The 21464-nt window shown below is 48.9% G+C and overlaps 1 protein-coding gene across 3 annotated transcripts in view; it reads left to right on the top strand.

Annotated features, from left to right (window-relative positions):
* Positions 1-21464, top strand: part of Ttll11 (tubulin tyrosine ligase like 11) — a 224135-nt gene that overhangs the window by 157678 nt on the left and 44993 nt on the right. For 2 of the 3 annotated variants that reach the window (XM_041674424.1, XM_041674422.1), the window contains one exon: positions 2263-2361. The exons of the other annotated variant lie outside the window; for it this stretch is intronic. In XM_041674424.1, the coding sequence (XP_041530358.1) occupies positions 2263-2361 (99 nt within the window). The remainder of the gene's footprint in view (positions 1-2262; positions 2362-21464) is intronic. 3 annotated transcript variants of the gene reach the window in all.

Raw genomic sequence — 21464 nt, 5'->3', positions numbered from 1 at the left:
CTGAGCCACATGGCTAACATAGATCAGGAAAATGGGTTAATCAAAATGTGAGAGTTAGCCAGTGAGAGGCTAGAGCTAATGGGCCAATCAGCTTATAATTTATGGAGACCTATGTGTGATTTTTGGGAGGCTAAACAGTTGTGGGGTGCCTGGTGGGAGGACAAAAACCCCAACAACAAACAAGCCAGGCCCGTCCATGTTACACCTTTGCCAGGGTCTATGGGCCCTGTCCAGAGGTGACTTCAGGGCCACTGACTGTTGGGCTACAGAAGATGCTGTCTGTGGTGACAGACTGTTCTGGATCCAACTCCAACGTTCTGAGTGCATGAATGTGGGCCTCTCAAAACACTCACTGACTGCTGTTTATCACCCCATAAAGTGGAGAAATACTGTCTCCCTCAACAGGTTGTCTGTGGAACGAAACAAGATCTAATAGAAAAGCTGTGGTGATGTTCAAACCCCCATTTCTTTGCTCATTCACCCAAGAGATACTGAGTATCTGGGGTGAGCCTTACCCAAAAGCTAGGAGGAGTATGTCAATGATCAAATGATCAAAGCCCCAGATCTCATATAAGGCAAAGCCTCCTGAAGAAGGGACAAAGAACAAGGAAGCCAGACTAGGGTAGACACACTGGCAGACAAAGCAGTAAGCAAGCTCAGAGGCATAGGAATTGTGCCAGGTGAGTCCAAGATGGCTGGCACAATGGAACCAAGGGAACCAGGAAAATAGGTGATGGGATGGCAGCCGCTCTGTCACATAGCACATTCCCTGAGAGGGACTGTGCAGCAAGATGGGGAAGGGGCACAAGACGGAGTCTTCCCTGAGGATATCGGGGACAGGACAGGGGCGGGCATTGTGCAGGAGCTGCTGTGAAGACAAACACCAGGCAGGTGTGATTCCTTGCTGGACATGTTTCCACTTCCTGCAGTGAAGTGTCCCTGTCCCATGGAGGGCCATGTTTACCCCATAAAGACACAAATGCCATCGATACTTGAGTAGGGATTGTGTGGCAGGATGGTTAGGATCACGGGACTGGAACCCCATACTACAGCCATTTTCCCTCAGGCCCAGCCTATCCCAGTTTGCCCTCCATGCTGTTTACTTTTTGTCAAGCTGACAGAGTTAACTAGGGAGTAGCAACCTCAACTGAGGTATTACCCCAATCAGATTGGCCTATAAGAAAGTCTGTGGAGCATCTTATTGACTGATGATTGATGGCAGAAGGTCCATGTCACTGTGGGCAGCACCTCGCTTAGGCCCTAGGCTGTATAAGAAAGCAGGCTGAGCAAGCCGAGGAAAACAAACCAGTAAGCAGAACTCCTCCATGGTCTCTTATTCAGTTCTTGCCTTGCCTTCTCTCAGTGATGGCTGTTACCTGTCAGCCAAATAGGCCCTTTTCATTGGTAAGTTCCCTCTGGTCGACATAAACAGGTGCACACACAAATACACATACAAACATGCACATATGCAGACATAGGCATACACATATGTATGCATACACAAAATAAGTGTGCCCGTAGGCTCCCATATATGAACATGCAGTGAGCTTTGGGGGGAAACAAAATGCATTTCAGTCATCCTCTTCCCAAAGCCTTTCCTGTTAGAAAGAGCCTGAGACTGTCAAGTGAGCAAAAACTTCAGAGAAGAGAAGGTTTGATTTCGTCCTTCATCTTTAGAGTTATATTTCCATGAACACGGGATCGCAGTTACAAACAAAGCCTTTAACAATTGCTTCTGGTGTAACTTTTCTCTCAGCCATGCATCCTCACATGGAGAGATGGTAGAGTTCTGATCTCGAGGGGTTTTGTTTATTTCTGGGTTTAGTGTGTGAGCGTTTGTTATGGCTTGGTTTTCCTCTGCTCCTCTCACTACACCTCAGCCTATGTAACTACTCCTTTGAGACCCTTTGTCCCCACTGTGAGCTCCTGTTAGGAGGGGACACTGTGATGTTTATTTTATATCCCCTGTGCCCAATGCCCAGTGCTTGTCACGTAAGCTATTTCACCTACTTTTCTGTCCGTGTCAACAAAAGGACTCTGGGAAATTTTGGTCCTGTTCAGCCATTTGTCAGGAAGTAGACTCTAAGTCCTTCCTGCCTCCTGGCACCCCAGGCCCTCTGGGCATGCATACTGTCTCATATGTCATCCCACCCCGCCCCACCCACCACCCTGTGGATGACCTTTCTGTAGAACTTACTTCAGCTATCTCTGTCATGCAAAGCAGCTTGCAAAAAAATAGTTCCTTATGCTTTCTGATTTCAGCTTTCCAGATATCTGTATGGACAGAAAACACAGAATCCCTGCAGTTTCTGACAGAATGTCTTCATCGAAGCTTAAGGGCTCCTCGCTTTCCGTAGCCAGGTACTGACAGCCGAGTAGCAGTCTCTTTACCACATCGCTTTTCCCAGCAGGTACGGAGCAGGGGACCAGACAGGGAATGAGGCAGCAAAATGCAATGGAATCCATCCCCACATAAGCCAGGGCTGGTGGCACAATACCTGGAATCCTAGTCCTTGGGAGGCTAGCCTGGGCTATCGAGCCAGATGGGCAGAGGAGTCTGAACATGGAAGAGAGGAGGGAGTGAGGGTCCCTACCCACCCCTTTCCTACACTGGGGCTCAACTTTGCGAGGTGTGTGTCAGTCTGTTTTTCTTCCCCCTCTCCCTCTTCCTTCTTCTCCCTATCCCTCCCATCTCTCCTCTCTTTCTCTCACACACAAATACACATATACATATGGAGAAGGATGGAGAAGAAAGGCCGGAAGCCAGCAGCAACTTAATAATGGCTCCAATGTTTCGCCGTGAACCAAATGCTGAATATTTTGCCCCTTTGTTTCTACTTTTTGGGATCTTTTTGATATTTTTTTTCTTTGAGCACATATTGACTTTATAATTAGAAAAATAGAAAATAAGCCTGAAAGAGTAAAATAGGGAAAAAATACACATTAAGAAGCAGCCGTAAGTTGGCACTGTGTAAATGGTAGCTATTTTTAACTAATTAGTCATTATGCCTAATAATAATAATTAGGAGTAATGATTTCCTCTGGGAACGGACTCGTGCATTCGTTATTGGAAGTTGTAGATGACTCATGGATCCCTGGCCAAGAGACTGGGACCAGGGTTCTTTGTCAACCAGGGCGCCCCTCACCTGCCTTCCCGACTCTCCCACAACCCCTAACCCCCAGCTCAGCCTCGCCTCTGCTGCTGCCTCCCTCTGTCCGTCCACACAAGTCCACAGACAGAGCTGTGTTCCTGCACAGATAGCCATCGCTTCTAGGCAGGCAGAGGGGTACTTCTCCCGAGAGAGTGACAGACTGAAACAGGTCACTGTCACCCCTCTGCTGGTGGCAGGCTGCTTTTCTAAAGGACAGTGAGAGCAAGGGAGACGCTAACATCTGGAACCACCTGCTTGCTGCTGGCTGGAAAGAGTGCAGGCTACAAATGAGCTTCTCTTCAATGATTCCATGGGCCAGGATGAGATTTAGACTAAAATGTAGATTCCTCCAGGGCCTCACAGGTTCAGCTAGACAGGAAAGAGAGTGATGTTCCTGACAAGATGGGTGACGTGAACACGTCAGTGAACCTGCTGGAACCTGTGTTTTCAGGTAGAAAAGCAAGGGATGGGCACAGCTGCTTCCCAAGGTCCTCGGAGATTCTCAACTTTGTGACGCAGGGATTATAAACAGAGTGCATTCTGGGAAGAGAGTAGACATGGATGTTTTCTACGCTCCAAGGGCAGGCTGCCAAAATGTGAGAGATGAGATGGGAAGGGACAGGACTTCTGAAGGAAAGGAGGCAGATTCTCCATGCATCCCATGATCCCAAGAGTCTCCACCCCGACCCCTTGCACCTGAGTGCTGACTGAGTGTCTCACCCACTGTTCTACTGCTGTGAAGAGACACCATGACCAAGACAACTTATAAAAGAAAGCATTTAACTGGGGGCTGGCTTGCTGTTTCAGAGGGTTAGTCTATGATCATACTGATGAGCATGGCAGCAGGCAGGTAGGCATGGTGCTGGACCAGTAGCTGAGAGCTTGCATCTGATCCACAGGACTAGAGAGAGAACAAGACTGGGCCTGGTATGGACTTTTGAAATCTCAAAGCCAGCACCTTTACCTGCTAAGCCACCTCACCAGCCCTAAAATGTTTTCTAAGTAGTTTTCTCAAAGTCAGGCATGCAGAGTCCCCAGGCAAAGCTCCTCACACAGGCCCTGCTTTGACTCTAGGCTCTGTCTCTCTCTAGTTGGGTGTGGGTCACCCGGAAACTTCACTTTGAGTCTCTAAACCTGTTTATCCTTGCCTGGAGAGTCGTGGGGGCAGGGGTGGGAAAGGATTAAGGACACCCACACTTCCATGCCCTGCCCAGAGCAAACCCTTGACGTTTCTCAGTCATTTTTGCTCTTCCCACAGCTGGGCTGAGGCAGAACCCTCCAGTGCTCCAGCACTTCTGAGCTGTGTGACCTTGGGCAAACCCTTTCGCTTCCCCAAGCTCGGTTCCCGTCTGTGGAGAGGGGCTGGTAGGACTATGTACAAAGCTCCCAGTGTGGGGCCTCTGGGCCATGGCCTCTGGCAGCAGAGTCACAGATACACAGAAGGAAGATAGCATGGCCACGTGACATGGCATCTCTGACTGTTGTGTAATCTCTTTCCACATGATGTTCCAGGCAGGGAAAATTCCTGCTCAGAGCTGGTCGGTAGAGTCCTGAAATTATCCCTCTTAAGGGATGTGTCCGTGTCTGAGATATATGTACAGGGCCATGCTAGGCCAAAGTAATGTGGACTGAGTCCCATGCTGCTGCCTGAGGGCCACAGATGACCCCAACCCAGCTGCTGTCTGCGAAGAGCTGACTGTGGCCACGAAGATAATGTGGCCCCGAAGACCTGAGGATAATGTCCCTGCAAGGTCTAGGAATCTGGATGACCCCTTTATATGCCAGACCTTCGTGGACAAGTCATGTTCCACCTGCAGAGCTCAATCCTTGCCTGCATACAGAACAAGGACATTGAGCTCAGGTCTGCCCCAGAGCCTCTTTGTTTTCTCTTGGGGAGCAGCAGTCTTCGGGCGTCTGATGATTGGGGAAGGCACACTGTGTGCCCTGCCTTCTGCCCATTCACACCTGACCTTGGAATCTTAGTTGTCAGTCCGGATGGGATTGACCCCGATGGCATTTGGGGGTCCCAGTGTCAGACTGCCAAGGAAAACAAAGGTATGGGGTCCGTGTAGAACACAGGAAACTGAGAAGTGTAGAGGGAGTGACAGCAGAGAGACAGACAGTGGTCTCCTGGTGACACGACTGGATAAGGAGTGACAGCTTAACAGCCAAAGAGCTGCAAGTCAGCGGGGACCTGGGTGGCAGAAAGCTCGACCCACTCCAGAGCCTCTGACTCTCTGAGCAAGTAGACTGTCCTGGGAAGACCAACAGATTCTGGGCTAACCCAGTGCCCCAGCTATCCCAGTCTTCCCCTAGGAGTCTCTGTTCCCCTGCCCCTCAGACCATGAAGACAGCATCTGTCTCTCTCCTATTTAGGTCTTCCTCTGCCTCTCCCCCACCCCATGCCAAGGCACGGTGTGCCCATCTCACGTGGTACGCTCTACTTCATGAGGTCTTATCTCAAGCTGGAATTGGAATTGAATCAAATCCAGTAAAGCCGTGTTCAGATCCTAGGAAGCATTGGTGTGTGCACCGGCATAGCACATCCTAGTCAAATTCTCAGTAACCAACCAAAGTCGATTAACACTGGCAGAGAAATTGCAGGTTATCATTCAGCCATGACTTCCATCCATATGCATGAAGCCCACAGGCCTGAATCAGGCACAGCCGTTAGAGGGACCAGTTTTAGAAACAGTGCTGTCTCCTTCCACCAACAGTGTCCCTGTAAGTCACAGTGTTGTCTCAGGTCTGTGGCGGCAAAGGAAGCTTCCTAGGCTGTCCACATGTTGCTATGCTTGTGAAGAGTTCGATGAGCTCTGCCACTTAGGAAATGGGTCATATGTAGAAACGCTGGGCTTTAGTGAACATGTCACAGCTGTGTATAGGGAAAACATACTGTTACCGCTGGAGCCAGCCTGAGACAACCAGCTTGCTCGGAAACAGATGTTCTGTGAAACTCACTGTGACAGACTCATCATCTCAGGCTGGAGAGAGGCCAGCACTTAGTCACCAGCCTTGCAAGGACACAGACGCCACTGGCCTGTCCCCTTATCCCTGGCAGGTGGGCTCTCAGGGACTGCTCCTCTCTCTGATTTCTAGCGTCTGAAGTTAAGCAGTTTGCCAAACTGAGAGCCAAGGCGGCGGCAGGCAGCCAGGTGTGCCTAGGAAGATGTTTACAAGGTGGCGCCTGGGAAGGTTTTTGACTGGTTCTGTGCACCTGACTTTCCTGCAGGGCCCACTGTGCACCAGGTTCTGTTGAAGCTGTTTCTACATTGTTTCAGAATAACCCTCTGTGATTTCCATTCCAAGGAGGAGAATGCTGAGGCCTTCTGCTCATTTCTGAACACGGCCTCAACCAGTCACCAACAGATGGGGCCACAAAGCCACAGAAACGGATCCCCTTGTGGTTCTGGACCCTGTGTGCCAATCAGGGGTCACAGCTCTTCTGGTGTAGTAGAGAAAGACAGCTTCAGGAGTCCCTGGTTTGTTCCTTGGTAATGCCATCACTCCAGTCCCTGCCTGTACAGGGTCATGCGGCCCTTCCCTCTGCACAACTTCAGGACAGCTGCCACCAGATGTAGAGTCCTCTCTAAATCCAGGTGATCTCCAACCTTTGATTTTGTCTGACCCAGACAGCCATAGTCTTAGGGATTAGTACCTGGACATGTCTGGAATGTGGGGCATAGTTTAATCCATCAATGTCCTTTAGCCCTTAACCAGCAGTTTCTTCCAGGTTGTCTTGCTAAGGTCACACAAGAAGACATGGTCTCTCTACGACTGGTCAATGTGACTATGGGTTATTTAGTCACAGATGGCTGGATCTGTATCTATATCTAGTCACCCCCTCCTCTTGGAATAGGGCAGAGAGACTGTAGGAGTCAGAGGTGGTGGGGGACTACAGAGAAACAGTGTTTCCTGGCCACAACAGGACAGTCGCACGCATGGACTCAGAGTGGCTGTGGCAACACGCACAAGACCAAGCCAGATAATGTCCCAGCATGGACGGGGAGGGGACAAAACCTCCCATCCCTCCCTGAGGAAATACTGGAAACGGATGGAGGAGAGTCAGATTTCTAGAGGGCTATGGCCCCTGAGAGGCTACCCATGCTCCAGTAGATGGCCCTCCACCCACGCACACAGAGGAGCACTAAGTGGACTCAGGGTTTATAAAAGGAGCGCACGGATGAAATTCAGAACAAATGGTGCGGGGAACAGAGGAGAGGTGAGAAGAGAGGGGAGGAGTGGGAGGGAGGGGTACAGGTGGATCTGATCACAACGACATGACACACATATGTGAGATTCCCCCCCCCCAAAAAAAGAAGATAGGAGGAGGGGAGGATGAAGAGGAGGAAAGAAAGCATCCTGCGGTTTGGAGTGGGATCCAGGCAGGCTGGCTCTGAACTAGCACTCTCGAAGAAGCTCCAGTTGGCTACTCGCCCATCCCATCCCAAACATGGAGCTGGCTTCAGTCTTATGGAGTCAACATGTAACCAGGATAGTCCTGAATCAGGTGTGATGGCACACGTGTGCAATCCCAGCACTCAGGAAGCGGAGGACAGTAAATTCAAGTCCAGCCCAGGATATGCGGTAGTGAGGTCCTGCCTCCAATAAGTCAAATCGGGGAGGAGACTCCAGGCTGGCTGGGAGAGGGGGGCTGAAGGCAGGGTGTGAGCCCCAGAGTCAGGCAGATCTACACTCATAATCTGCCCTACTCTGGACAGCACTGGGCAAATTGTGACATCCTGGTCTCTTGGGTAGTGTCTCATCTGGAAGATGGGAACCCTAGGAAGAAGATGAAGAACCTCCAAGGACCGCAGTAAAGATCAGCATGCTTGGATGCGAGCGTGGACTCAGACAGAGCCCAGGCATCCTGGCTTCACCGCGGACACTGTCCTCTGTGCTTTCAAACCACGGAGACTCTCCAGAACCTCCTAAAGCAGCTCCGCAGAAACCAGGGTGAGGACCAGAGAAGAGCCAGAGCAAACGCTGGACCCACTGAGATGCAGGTGGGACATCTGGATGGATTTGTCTGGCAGGTGTGGACTTAGAAGGTGACTTTTCAAAGAGGAAGAAAATTAAACATGTTTGGGCAGATTGCTGTGCCCTCTGTGGTGACAAGGCAGAAATCAAGCTAGCTAGCTGCCATACTCGTTAGTCAGTGGTCACCAGTACTCAGTCTTGCCTATGAACTGGGCACACTGCTCTCTGTTGTTCCAGGGGCGTTCAGGCTGCCTTCTGTCAGGTACGGGAAGCGTGTTCTGAGCCCGCGACAGCTGATGGAAGACTGAACCTGGGAAGGTCTCCCAGTCTCTCTCTGATGCACATTCTCCAGCAGGGCCTTGGTGGCACTGATGATCTCCCCAGAACCACCTTAAAAGCTGCTCCTCCTCCTGACAAAAGACACTTTCACTGATTTTGTTTTGTGTTAAAAACACAAAACACATGAGACAATACGTCTCACGTGAACACTGTGGTATTCCCTGGACAGGAGCTACCCCTGTTCCTGGACCACCGCTTCCCATACATCCTACCCTACTGCAGGTGGCATTTGTGTGTGGCAGGGTGAGGTGGGTGGGTAGGTTGCTAGTTGTTGCCATGACAACTGAGGAAGAGGCAAGCTCTGACTTCAGTGCCTGCTTGTTAGTAGTGAAGATGAATCTTGAGGACTCTGTCCCCCCACCTTGAAAAATGAGGTCCCCACGATAGTTCCGTTGGTCTGGAAACCTTTGGGTGCATCCAGTTTAGTAGATATTAATTTATTTGGATGAATGGGTGTTAACAGGAGTTACTGTTTAAGACATGTCAAGTGGCCTAGGGAGACAGCTTGATTGGTACAGTGCTCGCTGTGTGAGCGTGAGGCCTTGAGTTTGAGCACCGGTACTTACAGAAGCAGTCAAGCAGGTGCACGGACAGGTATTTATAATTCCTATGTCCAGGAGATGGAGATAGGTGGGTCCCTACCTAACTGGCAAGCTCAAGGTTGGTGACAGATCTTGTCGCAGACCAAAAAAAGGGAGGGCTGGAGGCTCAGTGGTTAATAGTGCTGACTGTCCTTCTAGAGGACTTGGGTTGGATTCCCAGCACCCACATGGAGGCTCACCACTGCCTGTAAGTGTAGCTTCAGGGGATCCTACACCCTCTTCTGGCTTCCACAGGTGCCGTACACATAGCACATACATACCTTCAGGCAAAACACCCATACACACAAAATAAGTGTGCCCCTCCCATACACAAAGTGAGGAAAAAGGCAAGTTACAGTCTTAGCACAGTTGTCGCTGGAAGAATTGGGGGAGGAAGGCAGCCTCGAGAGCCTGGTCCCTATGTCATCACACCCTCGAGACTTTTCGACTGTCTTGTGTTGAGAAGCAATGGCACGTCTGGCATTTTCCCGGCTCCTCTATATTTGGTTTTTCGCTGGGAACTCAGCTAGTAAACAGGGCAAGCCTATTTGATCTCCACAATGCCTGCATCTCTTACCGCTCCACCTCCTCAACTTAACCTTGTGCTTGAAATCAATGTGGCCTCTAGTCATCAGGGAGACATCACCTAAAGCATGTACTGCCATAACTAAACAGTTGGTGCTTCTGTACAAAACAGTACAGCACACTGTCTGGATGTCTGCTCAGGGAATTGAGCAGTGATAAGAGAAATTAAATACTTTAATGGATTTTGACAACAACTCTTTGTTAAGGAGATTCAAAATCGCATAAAGAAAAAAGTCAGACTTTCTCTTTGGACCTGATGGTTAATATATGCATGCCTAATTTATTAGCTGATTCAAAACAAAGCAAAATAAAACAGCAGCAACAAAAGAAAACACCAAATTTCGTTAGGGCCAGAGTCCTTTAAGGAGAAGGAGATTGTAGAATAGAGGAGGTGGACTCTCCTGGACAAGGTGTTCTTGAACTGACCTTCTGTCCCTCACTGCGGAGTGGGTACTTGATAAAATATGTGTCCATGACATGACAGTTCTTGGGAGGTTGAGGCTGGAGGATCTTGAGTTCGAGACCATCTTAAGCTACATAACAAGATGGGCTATATGTCTATCTGTCTCTCTATCTATCTCACTCACAGGTATACAACATGTATGTGCACACATCCTGAGTGACAACAGCTTTCCACACCATGATTCAGCCTGGATGCCAGCCCCTTATTTTTGTGCTCCCACCGAATCCCTCCACAGCTCTGGGAGCCAGACTATACCGTCCATTTCCATTTCACCAAAAGGAAACTGAGGCTGAGCAATAACACAATTTCCTAAGAGCCATACAGTTAGTACAAGATGGATCCAGGATGAAGTTATACTTATCATTATGAGTTAGTAACTATATTAGCCATGTAGTTAATCTTAAGGAAGTCAGATACTTCCCTGACAATGACATCCAGCAAATGGTATGCCTGCCTTCAGCCAGAATCACCCTGAGTCTTCCTGTCATAACTGTTCAAGAACACATTGATTACATGGTCACTCACTAGCAGGCCTTCCTCACACGTGTGAAATGTAAGGAGACCAGGGCAACACAAGTCATTGTTTCCAACAGTCTTTCAGGAGAAACGGCCATGCTGCAAGCTTAGAAAATGATGCATTCCACAAGAAGTACCATGGGAAATGCAGGAAATATACTTCTAAGTGTGAGGGAGGAAAGAGGCTGTGGCTGGTCTCTAAGGGGAGCTGTGAAGGACAAAAAGAATCAGAACCTGACTGGAGATGAAGGGTACACAGGTCTTCAGCCTCCCGGACCCAAGTGCATACATTCCCGGGCATGAGGTCTGGCTCTGGAAGCCACAGACTGACACTCAGCACATAGGAGAATTGCTGGTCTACTGGACAGGGACCAGATGCACACACAGAGACAGGAGAATGGTTTGTACCTGAAGGGCCCCTCACATTAACTCAGAGCTCCTACTGAGTGGCTCACAAAGAAAGTGGGATACAAATGTTGTGAGCCCCATGTCACTGAGAGAAGGTGGTTTGGGGTTCAACACCAGTCCTTCAGGGTTCGGGTAGGTGTGCTGGCACCATGAGGTTAAGAGAATGCGCCCAGAAAATCAGCCAGTAACAGAGTTGACTGGAAGTCTGCTCAGTCACTCTCTAGCCTGGTAGAGTCCTGTGAAACCCCTGAATGAGGACTCCTGGGATACACAGCAGTCAAGAGAGATGTAGGGCCTCTGCAGACAATGGATGGGTTTGGGTGACAGTGGATGCCAAGAAGAAAGCAGCTTTAGCAAAGATGCCATCTACACACACGGCTGTCCCCATTTCCCCCGCATTCACGCAGCCCGTACTTTGACACAGAGCTGTGTTTAAATACTAAACTGTTTTGTGTTGCAGCCTTGCACCGAGTGTGTAATTAAGAGGATCCCTTCATTAGCAGAGCTGCATAATGAAAGCTCAAGTTAGCCTTTCCTGCTAATTCTGGAGGGGGTGGGGCAGGCTAATACAACTGCTGATTACAATTGTCACACTGTCTCTTGCCGAATCCACCAAAAAATTTTCATTTCCCAGAATGCATGCAGGATCTCGCAGTGACTGAGAGAGAAAAGGGAAAAGAAAGGTTTGCTCTGACGTAGAGATGGGTAGGGATTAGGAACATGGGGTACGGCATAGAGTTCCAATCACACCCTCCTCACTAAGGCCACTAGTTCACCCTCCCTAAGCCTCAAGGTCACCAGATGTAAACTCAGGTTAGTCATTGTGTCTAGAGTACTGTGAGAAATCTTTCAAATACGAATATACTCACTGCAAGATACATGCACAATGAGGCTTTGTGAGGGCGACAAGGTTAGTCATAGGTCAAGCAACTACAGGGCTTGCCCTTCTGGAATTTTTCAGAAAGAAACAGATATTCCATGGACAGTTAAAAAATTAGTCATTTAAGCTTGATAAGTTCTGTGAAGAAAAAAATCAAGCGTATTATGAGTTTTGCATCCTGAAGATTAGAGAATAAGTTCTCAGTGAATTTCATTATAATAATGGTGATAACAGCAATGATAATGGCAATGGTGGTAATGGAGGTGGTCATGGTGATGATGATGGTGATGATCCTGAAGAGGATGGTGATGGCAGAAATGATTGTGATCCTGATGATAGTGACGATGATAGTAACAATGATGAAAAGGACCATGACCATGATGATGGTGATGACTATGAAGGTGATGGTTGAGATGCTGGTGACTGTGATCAAGGTGATGGTGTTGACTATGTTGATACCGGTGCAGGGAATGATAATGATGATAAAGATGATGGTTGTGATGATAATGAAGTTGACAGTTTGGTAGTGATCAAGAATATGATGATGATCAGGCATAGTGGTACACACCTTTAATCCCAGCACTTGGGAGGAAGAGGCAGGTGGATCTCTGAGGTTGAGGCCAGCCTGGTCTACAGAGCAAGGTCTAGGACAGTCAGGGTCACACAGAGAAAGCCTGTCTCAAAAAACAAAACAAGTGACAACATAGAGTATGATGATGGACAAAGGGAGGATGACTTTCTTCCTAGAAAATTATAGAGAAAAGATGGAACAGTTGAGTGATGAGGGAGGGAAGGTAGGCAGGGAAGAGAAGGCTGGCGGTCAGGAGAACACGAGGCACTAGCGTTCCCCTTGGGGATCTGGCCTAGCATGCCTCAGGACAGGACACTGTTCAGGGCGACCTCAGACTTTGAAGAACGTTCTCTGGGTTCTGGAGAAAAGTAAAGCCCTGACGAGTGTCACCTTCCCCCCAGCCAAAGTGCTCAGAATCTATGTGGAATTCCAGCCATCGGGCATTCCAGCTCAATGTAATATTTTTCCTCACCTTTGCTCACATAAACACTCTGAGCCGGGGATCATGAAGATGAGACCTGGCCTTGGCCTCTCACGAGAAGTCTCCCCTCAAGGAAAGACTTGGCCTCTACTTTGCAAAGTTATTTCAGAAAGAAAATGAGGCAAATCGTTGCTGACGCCCTTTAACTCCTGTGTTTACTATTCCTGGTAGACAGCGGGATGGGGGAGCAACACCACCATCAGTACAGGACGTCAAGATAGCAGAAACCCTGAGCCAAGACTGAAACATCAGGGAAGGTATGTTTAGTGAGTTCTCATGGGCACCATGGAGCCCAGTCTAAGCTAGAAGAAGAAAGTCTCATTGGTCTAGCTAGCCTGAGCAATGAAGACAACTGTAGTAATAAGGGCGGCGGGGCTGCATCCCCAGCACCCCGGCTGCCTGGCTAGCTTATGCCCGAAATAACAACACACAAACTATATTCATTTAATCACTGCTTGGCCCATTTCTATCTAGCCTCTTCTAGGCTAATTCTCACATATTAATTTAGCCCATTTCTAATCATCTGTGTAGCGCCCCTAGGTGCACTTACCGGGAAGATTCTAGCCTATGGCCATCCTGGGTCAGAGCTTCATTGCGTGCATCTGCCTGGGAGCTGGGAGCATGGTGTCTCTCTGAGGCGTCTGCTCCCGAGAGGAGAGCTGTGGAGTCTGAGCTCACTTCCTCTTCCTCCCAGCGTTCTGTTCTGTTTACTCCTCCCACCTATCTTCTAACCAATGAGGGCCAAGCAGTTTCTTTTTATTTAACCAATGACCTTCCTCCATCAGACAACCCTGTCTTAGTTACGTGAGGTGGGGCTGGAGTCGGCTGGTGACCTTTTGAGATGAAGAAGAAACAAGTGATTGTGACAGAAGTGGCCAACAGGACCAAGGCTCTGTGTAAGCTCATGTTCCACTCTCTGCTTACTGTTACCTCTATCAGGTCTGTGGGCTATGGAACCGTTATTATTCTGTCTTATATAAAACTTTGAGATTACGTGACTTGCCGAAGGTCATGTGTCTTCAAGCAGCAGAGAGATGATCCAATTATTCCTTGATTTAGTGATCTCCTGACCCCCAAACCATCCAGCTCACCAGGCCTACATCCTAGCAGAGAGGCGCCACAGTGGCATGGCTTCCTGAGCAGTGTGCACAGAACATGCCACCTACGGACTGTACTGCAGCATAGCCAGAGGACAGCAGGGAGGCACTTGACACGGGGAGTGCCCTGCCACGCTTACTGGGAGGCCTGTGGAAAATGAGCTGTCAGGTCCTTCATCTGGAAAATGAAAACGAGAGAGCTGGGCTCGGTGACCCCTAAAGGGCTCTCCAGCTCCCAAAAGACTCGCCTCCAGGTCTGGGGAAGCAGCCACGAGACTGGGTCCTCACATTTGTCCTGCTGCCGATTCATTGTCTGGCCAAGCAAGAAAACACTCAAGCGCCAGCCCAGGTCATGGCTCCGTGAAGCATCCCCCAGCCGGAAGAGAGATGGGCTGCTGTTGCCTTCGACTTCCTTGCTTCTTTGCATTCCACAAACACTCTGTGTCATGAGTTACAAGAGCCCATGGTGGTCAAGTAACAAACTGATCTGTCTGGCAAGCAAAATCGGGCAAGCACATTCAGATGAGCGATTGACCTTCCAGGAGCTGCTTCATTGGTTCGTGTTGGCGCCTCATAGAAGGTTGGATTTAGACCTTAGGCAGCTTCCCCATTTCGTGCTGGCACTGGCTCTGTCCACCCTCATCCATTCTCCCCGTTAAGCCTTCTTTGCAGAATAAAGTAAAAGATTCTCTCCATAAGGAGAAGAAAATGAGTCGAGCTGAGAAAATGAAGGGAAAGAGTCCAGTTTTGAACCTAAACAGCTCTGCGTTCAAATTTAATAGTGGAATGACTTTTGCAAGGTGGTTGACTTGTCTGAGCACATTTCCCTCATATCTAAAATGGAGCCACCTAAAATATCGTGTTTTCTCTCATGTCTGGAATCTAGATTTACATGCATGTACACATGTATATACAAATATATAGATATATATATATATGCACATTTTTTCTATCCTGGCTCTACCGTGCATTGGTTTGTCTTCCTATGTCCTGGTTCCCCTTCCTGTAAAGTAGGAATATAGCATCCACTTTGTCATGGTCTATACCAGGCCTTCTGCATACATGCTGTGCTCTTTAGCTTGGGGTTTTGTTAGACTCCAAACAACGCAAGTCAGGGTGTCTCTGATTCTCTTACCTGCTTGTGGGACCTATTTCCTCCTCCTTGATCGCCTCATCAGCCTTGATATGAGAGGATGTGCCTGGTCTTACTGAATCTTGTTACACCATGTTTGGTTGATGTCCCCGGGAGGTCTGCTCCTTTCTGAAGGGAAACAGGAGCAGTGGATATGGGGAGGAGAAGGGGACTGGAAGGAGAGGAGGCTGCAGTTAGGATATATTGTATGAGAGAAGAATAAGTAAATAAAATAAAATGTCCACTTTTTGAGATTTTACAGAAGGCACAGAATTAAAAGCCGCTGTATTTACTGGCTGACAGCAATGGCGGCAACAGTGTGCGTGTTGCTAGTGAGGGTACGTCCTGCCTCAGAGAAAGAGATCACATGGGGTGGGAGTGGCCAGAGTTTGGGGGAGGCAGCCGCGCAGGTAGGACTCCGCCTGGGTCTGCCTCTTAAAAGGACTTGAATATGTCAACAGAGGCTTCCCTTTAAGTTCTTTCTTCATCTCTTGGGAGCGTGTGCCCGGTCTGCCCTGCTCAACCACAGTCTGTACCTCTTCTTCAAACTGCATCATGTAACCAATCAAGCAAATGGGGCTCTGTCACGGCAGAGATATATCAAGTGATGGAGCTGGGCTTTTTGGTAGCTACATTTATTTTTAGCGACTTCATCCTGAGACGCTTTAAATTAGCTGCAGTCCTAATTTAAGGCACTGCATGGTGCGTGGTTAGCATTTCTCCATGAGCATCGGTGTGCTACATGCACTTTTGAAATTTAGCGATGGAGGGACCGTGCCAAACAGCAGGGAAAGAGGCCCACTACATCTCTGTCCTGTAGAGCCCCCAGGCCGCAGGGCATCCTGTCAGGACACAGCTTTGCCAGAAATCTGCCGATTCTCGGCCTCCTTGTCCCTATTTTTAAACAGTGGTTGCCATTTCTACCCAGGAAGTCCTCTGCAGTGGCTGCCTAGCTCCATGCTCATCCACTGGCCCTGGCTTAGGCAGACCTCATCTGCTGTTGTCTGATAGTGAGTCTCTGACTCCGCCCTGAGTCTGAACCTCCCAGATTGCTGTTGTCTAATAGTGAGTCTCTGACTCCGCCCTGAGTCTGAACCTCCCAGATTATTGGCCCAGCCCATACAAAGTTTCTACAGCATGAATGTTCATTTCTGGCAAGTCCTCAGGAGACACCAAAGCAGCAAGTCCATGGGCCCCACTTTCAAGATGGTTGATGTACCATGATGTCCAACCCCTGTGCTAAGGGTTCATGCAGCCCAACACAAGGGCTTCTTGCAGTCCAGAACAGCCACTGATGCAGCCCAACACAAAATCATAAACCTACTTAAAATTTCATGAGATTATTTTACATCTTTCTGATAACTCTATTATGTGAGTCTCAAGCATGAATTTTATAGGTGCAACATCAACATCATATCTCACAAATCACAAAGTCACAAAAATTAAGCATATGTATGTATATGTGTGTGTGTGTGTGTGTGTGTGTGTGTGTGTGTGTGTACCCAAACAACTTAGATTTAATGTGCACCCTAAGGCAAGGCTTCCTTATCCAACATGGTCCAGAGAATCAAAAAGGTCAGACTCCCTTGAATTCTAGACTTCCAGGAGTTTCCTAAGGTCCTTCTTTATAAGTCATCTGTGTTGCTAGCTGATCTCCCTCACTGTGGCCAGTTCCCATCGTGCCTCTCCTTGCATCAAAACCTCCCATAGTCTCCCTCTCTTCCAAACCAAGCAAACTTCTCTGGAAATTAGTATTGAGACCAAAATCTGCACTGGCCATCTGGACATGACACCAGCAGTGTGGTTCACATGGGCCTCTCCCTGCCCCCGTTCAGTCACGTGCCTCTGGGCAGCAGGGACAAGCTCCTGGTACGTACCAGTGCTTAGGAAATAGCTCGGAGTGGAAAATGACCGAAGGCATACTTAACAAGAGATGGAAGGTCTTCCTCTAGAGAGGGTCCGGCAACGCCGTGAAACTAGGATTTGGTCTTGCCATATCCACCTCTGTTAATCTCTGGCTTATAGAGAAGAAGAAAAGTCTCGGATTTGAGTGAAATCAAGGAAGCATAAGAACCGTATAGTGAGCCCTGCTTGGGCATGGGGGAGGTGGCCCTAGGGTCATGCTGATTCCTCAGCTGATGGCGTGAATTTGGGCAAGTGGCACCTGGCCACCCTGTGAAGGGGCAATGGTTTCTGTCTCCTTCAGAAGCCTGTCGTTGGAAACAATGGGATGACCGAGGTAAACTGGTTAGCTCAGTTTTGGACATGTAGGAGGTCCCTAATAATTGGTGGCAATTTTTAGCAGTGAGGTTTCCAAACAGAATAGAGACAGGTGGTTTTCTCACAACTGTTTTCATGGAAAGAATTCCACTTTGTTTGAAAAATGATAATAGATAAAACATTCCAGGATTCTTGCCTCTGTTTTAATGAATCAAGGATATACCAAATTCAATTTTTTGCAGAAACTATCCCAAAGGACTAGTAAACTTGATTTATGTTTTCTTTACCAGTCACTTTTATTCCCAAAGCCTGACATTTCCATTAAAATGCTATTAAGTAAAAACGGGATTTTTACAGTATTTGTGATGGCTTGGGTCTCAGTGTGATAATTGCAATTATCTCCAGCAAAGAAGCCATTCCTCATCCTTTTATTTCCCCTTATACATCAACTGCATCTTTAGTCCTTCCCAGGTGAGGAAAACCATTTCCCTAAACAGCTGTGCTCCAGGGTCTGTGAAGGGACATGGGCATCTGGGAGGGCAGCCATCGGAGGCGCATGCTGGGCACTGGTGGCTGGGAGGGAGGGCAGCCATCGGAGCACACCACATGGAGGAGTGGTGAAAGGTGCGTGCTGGACAGACGTGTCTCCAGAAGAGGACTCCCTCATCCCCTGGAGTGACATGGGGAAGACCTGTCTAGTCTGAACGTGCTGGATGGTGGTGATGAGGCCCCCATCTGGCAGTCCAAACTAAGGCTGCCCCTCAGACCATGTTTTATCTTAAACAGCCTGCCGCCACATAGATCCGATCCTGTCTACCTGGGTTAAAATTTCTGAAATGGCGTTGTGAAATGTTCTAGAACTAGATGACAGCGATGGTGCTGTCATGGAAGACCTAAATGCCTCTGAGCTGCACACTACAAACGTGTTTAAATGGTGGCTTCTGTGTATGTTACACACCAAAGTCACTTGTAGCTAACACACTGCAACATCTGTGCTGGGAGAGGAGGGGCTGGACACTGGGTGGCCAGGCCAATGACAAGTCAGTCGGCCTTAAGTCTCTAACTGAGGAGGAATGCTAGCTTCCTTATGGTTAAGGCTTAATTCCGACTGTGTGGATGTCCCTGAGAAACATGTGTGGCGTGAGCGACAGTTTAAACACGTGTCCTGTCATCCTAACCCTACATACAGGCATCTAAACATTATTAGTGTCTGTATTCAAAATCTGGGATTAGGAATCATTTTGATTCCTTTATACTTCTCTCCAAAGGTCTACAAAGAACTTAAAAAAACTTTTATAATCTGAAACAAAAAGCTCACAGCTGAAGCTATGACTCAGTTGGCAGCGTGCCTACCTCCCATGCAGAAAGCCCTGTGTTTGATCACCACATAAAACTGCATGTAGGAGTGCATGCCTGTAACCCCAGCAGTGGGGAGGAGTCAGGAGGATCAGAAGTTCAAGATCACCCTCAACTTGGACTGCATGAGACCTTGCTCTTTAAAAATAAAAGAAAATAAATAAATAATATAAATAAAAAGCAATCAATACTTTTAAAAGTCTTTTTAAAAATTAAGCAATAGTATTTAGAATTTTGTGTTCCCAGTGTGAGCCATGATGTGCTTTAGAATAAGGGCATAGTAAAACGGAGGGAACGCTGGAGAGCTGGTTTGTAGTCCTGGTTTATTCAGAGATGAGATGCCACCCTCACCCTCAATCTCTGTGTCTGGAACAGCGCTGCAGCCAAAGACTGCTCCACAGAGGTTCACGGAAAGCGGGTTTGTGCCTGAGCGGTCCCTGAGCCATTTCCACCCCCTGTTCATCCACACCGCGCACCTCCCTGTCTTCCCGTTTCCACCCCCTGTTCATCCACACCGCGCACCTCCCTGTCTTCCCGTTTCCACCCCCTGTTCATCCACACCGTGCACCTCCCTGTCTTCCCGTTTCCACCCCCTGTTCATCCACACTGCGCACCTCCCTGTCTTCCCGTTTCCATCCCCTGTGCATCCACACCGCGCACCTCCCTGTCTTCCCGTTTCCACTCCCTGTTCATCCACACCGTGCACCTCCCTGTCTTCCCGTTTCCACTCCCTGTTCATCCACACCGTGCACCTCCCTGTCTTCCGTTCCACCCCCTGTGCATCCACACCGCGCACCTCCCTGTCTTCCCGTTTCCACCCCCTGTGCATCCACACTGTGCACCTCCCTGTCTTCCCGTTTCCACCCCCTGTGCATCCACACTGCGCACCTCCCTGTCTTCCTCTTGATGAAATTTCCTGAGTGCTCACAATCTCAGCCATCACCACTTACACAGTGAGTTAGGAGCTAATTTCTGGTAAGTTTACCTACCACCCCATTTTTCTTTCTACAACTGTCGTGGGGAAAATACTTCATTTTGTGTGAAAAATAAGCACCTGACCTTTGTTTACTGTCTGAGGTCCAGGTGATAGTGACAGTGGCGCTTCTGCTGAAGGAGCCTCGCGCACCCTAGGAATACACACTCTGCTGACGAGCTGGGTGTGCACATGGAGGAGGAGGGTTTGCAACCCAGACCCTCCATGCCATGAAACATTGAAAGAGGTTTTCCTTTGTGATGCCTGGTTCTGATCCTCTGCCCGTTCTTGCTTTGAGTCCAGAGTTAGGGTCCACTTTAAAGAAGCTGTGACCAGGTCTTCTGGATTTCTACACATGTCTTCCCTAGAGGTTGGCTCCTGGGGCTGGTCTGAGAAGGGGACCACTTGGGCAGAGCTTTCTAGTACGTTTGTCTCTCAGGCTTTTTTCCCGTTCCCAGGGGCTTATGGAATAAGCATCACGGCTTTGAGACGCTTCTGGTCGGTTTATGCCATTGTTAAAAGCAGACTTTCCCAACGTGTCTTAGTCATGGTTATATTGCTGTGAGGAGACACCGTGGCTACAGCAGATCTTCTATAGGAAAGCATTTAATTGGTGCTGGCTTACAGCTCAGAGGTTCAGTCCATTATCGTCACATTGTGGGGTCATATGACAGCAGACAGGCAGGCACGGTGCTGGAGAAGGAGCTGAGAGTTCCGTTCAGCAGGCTGCAGCAGGAGAGAGAGCCACTGGGCCTGGTTTGGCTTTTGAACCCCTTAACACCTACCCCGAGTAACACACCTCCTCCAACAAGGCCACATCTCCTAATGGTGCCACTGCCTAAGGGCCTATAGGGCCATTTTCACTTCAAACTCCATACAATGCGACAAATTTGATGAAAACTGCCTCCCACTCCCTGCTCCCAGGAATCTAGCATACCCCACGTGCTATAGACATGAGTGGGCTGGGATGTGGCTCACAGAACCCTGAGGGGCTGACCTGTGAGCTGAAGTGTGTGGGGACAGAGAGACATATCGAAGGAACAGAATGGATGTGGAAGAGTGTCATTGGTGTGGCCAAAGAGACATCTTGAGGCAGAGTAGTATAGGAATGTGCCACACAGCCAGGGCCACGGAGAAGCGGGCACACGGACAGCATGACGGCCTGGTGTGGGACTACCTGGAAGTGGGATGCTGACAGGCCATTCAAGGAACAGTCACAAGTGACCCACCGTTTGAGTTAGCACCACAAAATGCGCATTGAACTTCCTGGGGCCTTACTGACTGTGCACAGTGTCTTCAGGATTTAGTCTTAGGAGTGGCGACCACAGGTGGTGGCTGGTTTTCTGTTATCCTGTTTCTGGGTGGGACAGGAGCCAGGAAAGGGTGGAGACTGATGTAGAGAGAAGCACTGAGTAAGGAAGGGAATTGGGAACTCAGGGTCTCCGGGCCAGACTGACGGACAGCAAGGTAGAGGGTAAAACTTGGAATAGTCAAAACTTGGAACCGAACCTGTGTCTAGACAGCGAGGACCCAGAAACGAGGGTGTCTGGGAAGAGAGCAGGAACACCAGGAAGAGGCACCTGTAAAGAGGCCAGCATCTTAGACAAGATTGGAGAGGGAGTAGCCCAGTCAGGTATGTTGGTTGTCACAGGGCTAAGCATGGTGGCACACACCCATAATCCCAGAATTTGGGAGAAAGCACCAGGAGAATTATAAGTTCTAAGGCAGCC

Source organism: Microtus oregoni, unplaced genomic scaffold (assembly GCF_018167655.1).
Source record: "Microtus oregoni isolate MIOR12 unplaced genomic scaffold, Mior012 000025F_ref0000491, whole genome shotgun sequence".
NCBI classification, from domain to species: Eukaryota; Metazoa; Chordata; class Mammalia; order Rodentia; family Cricetidae; genus Microtus; species Microtus oregoni.
The sequence above is the reverse complement of the archived record's forward strand: the minus strand, read 5'-3'. Positions and strand labels throughout refer to the sequence as shown.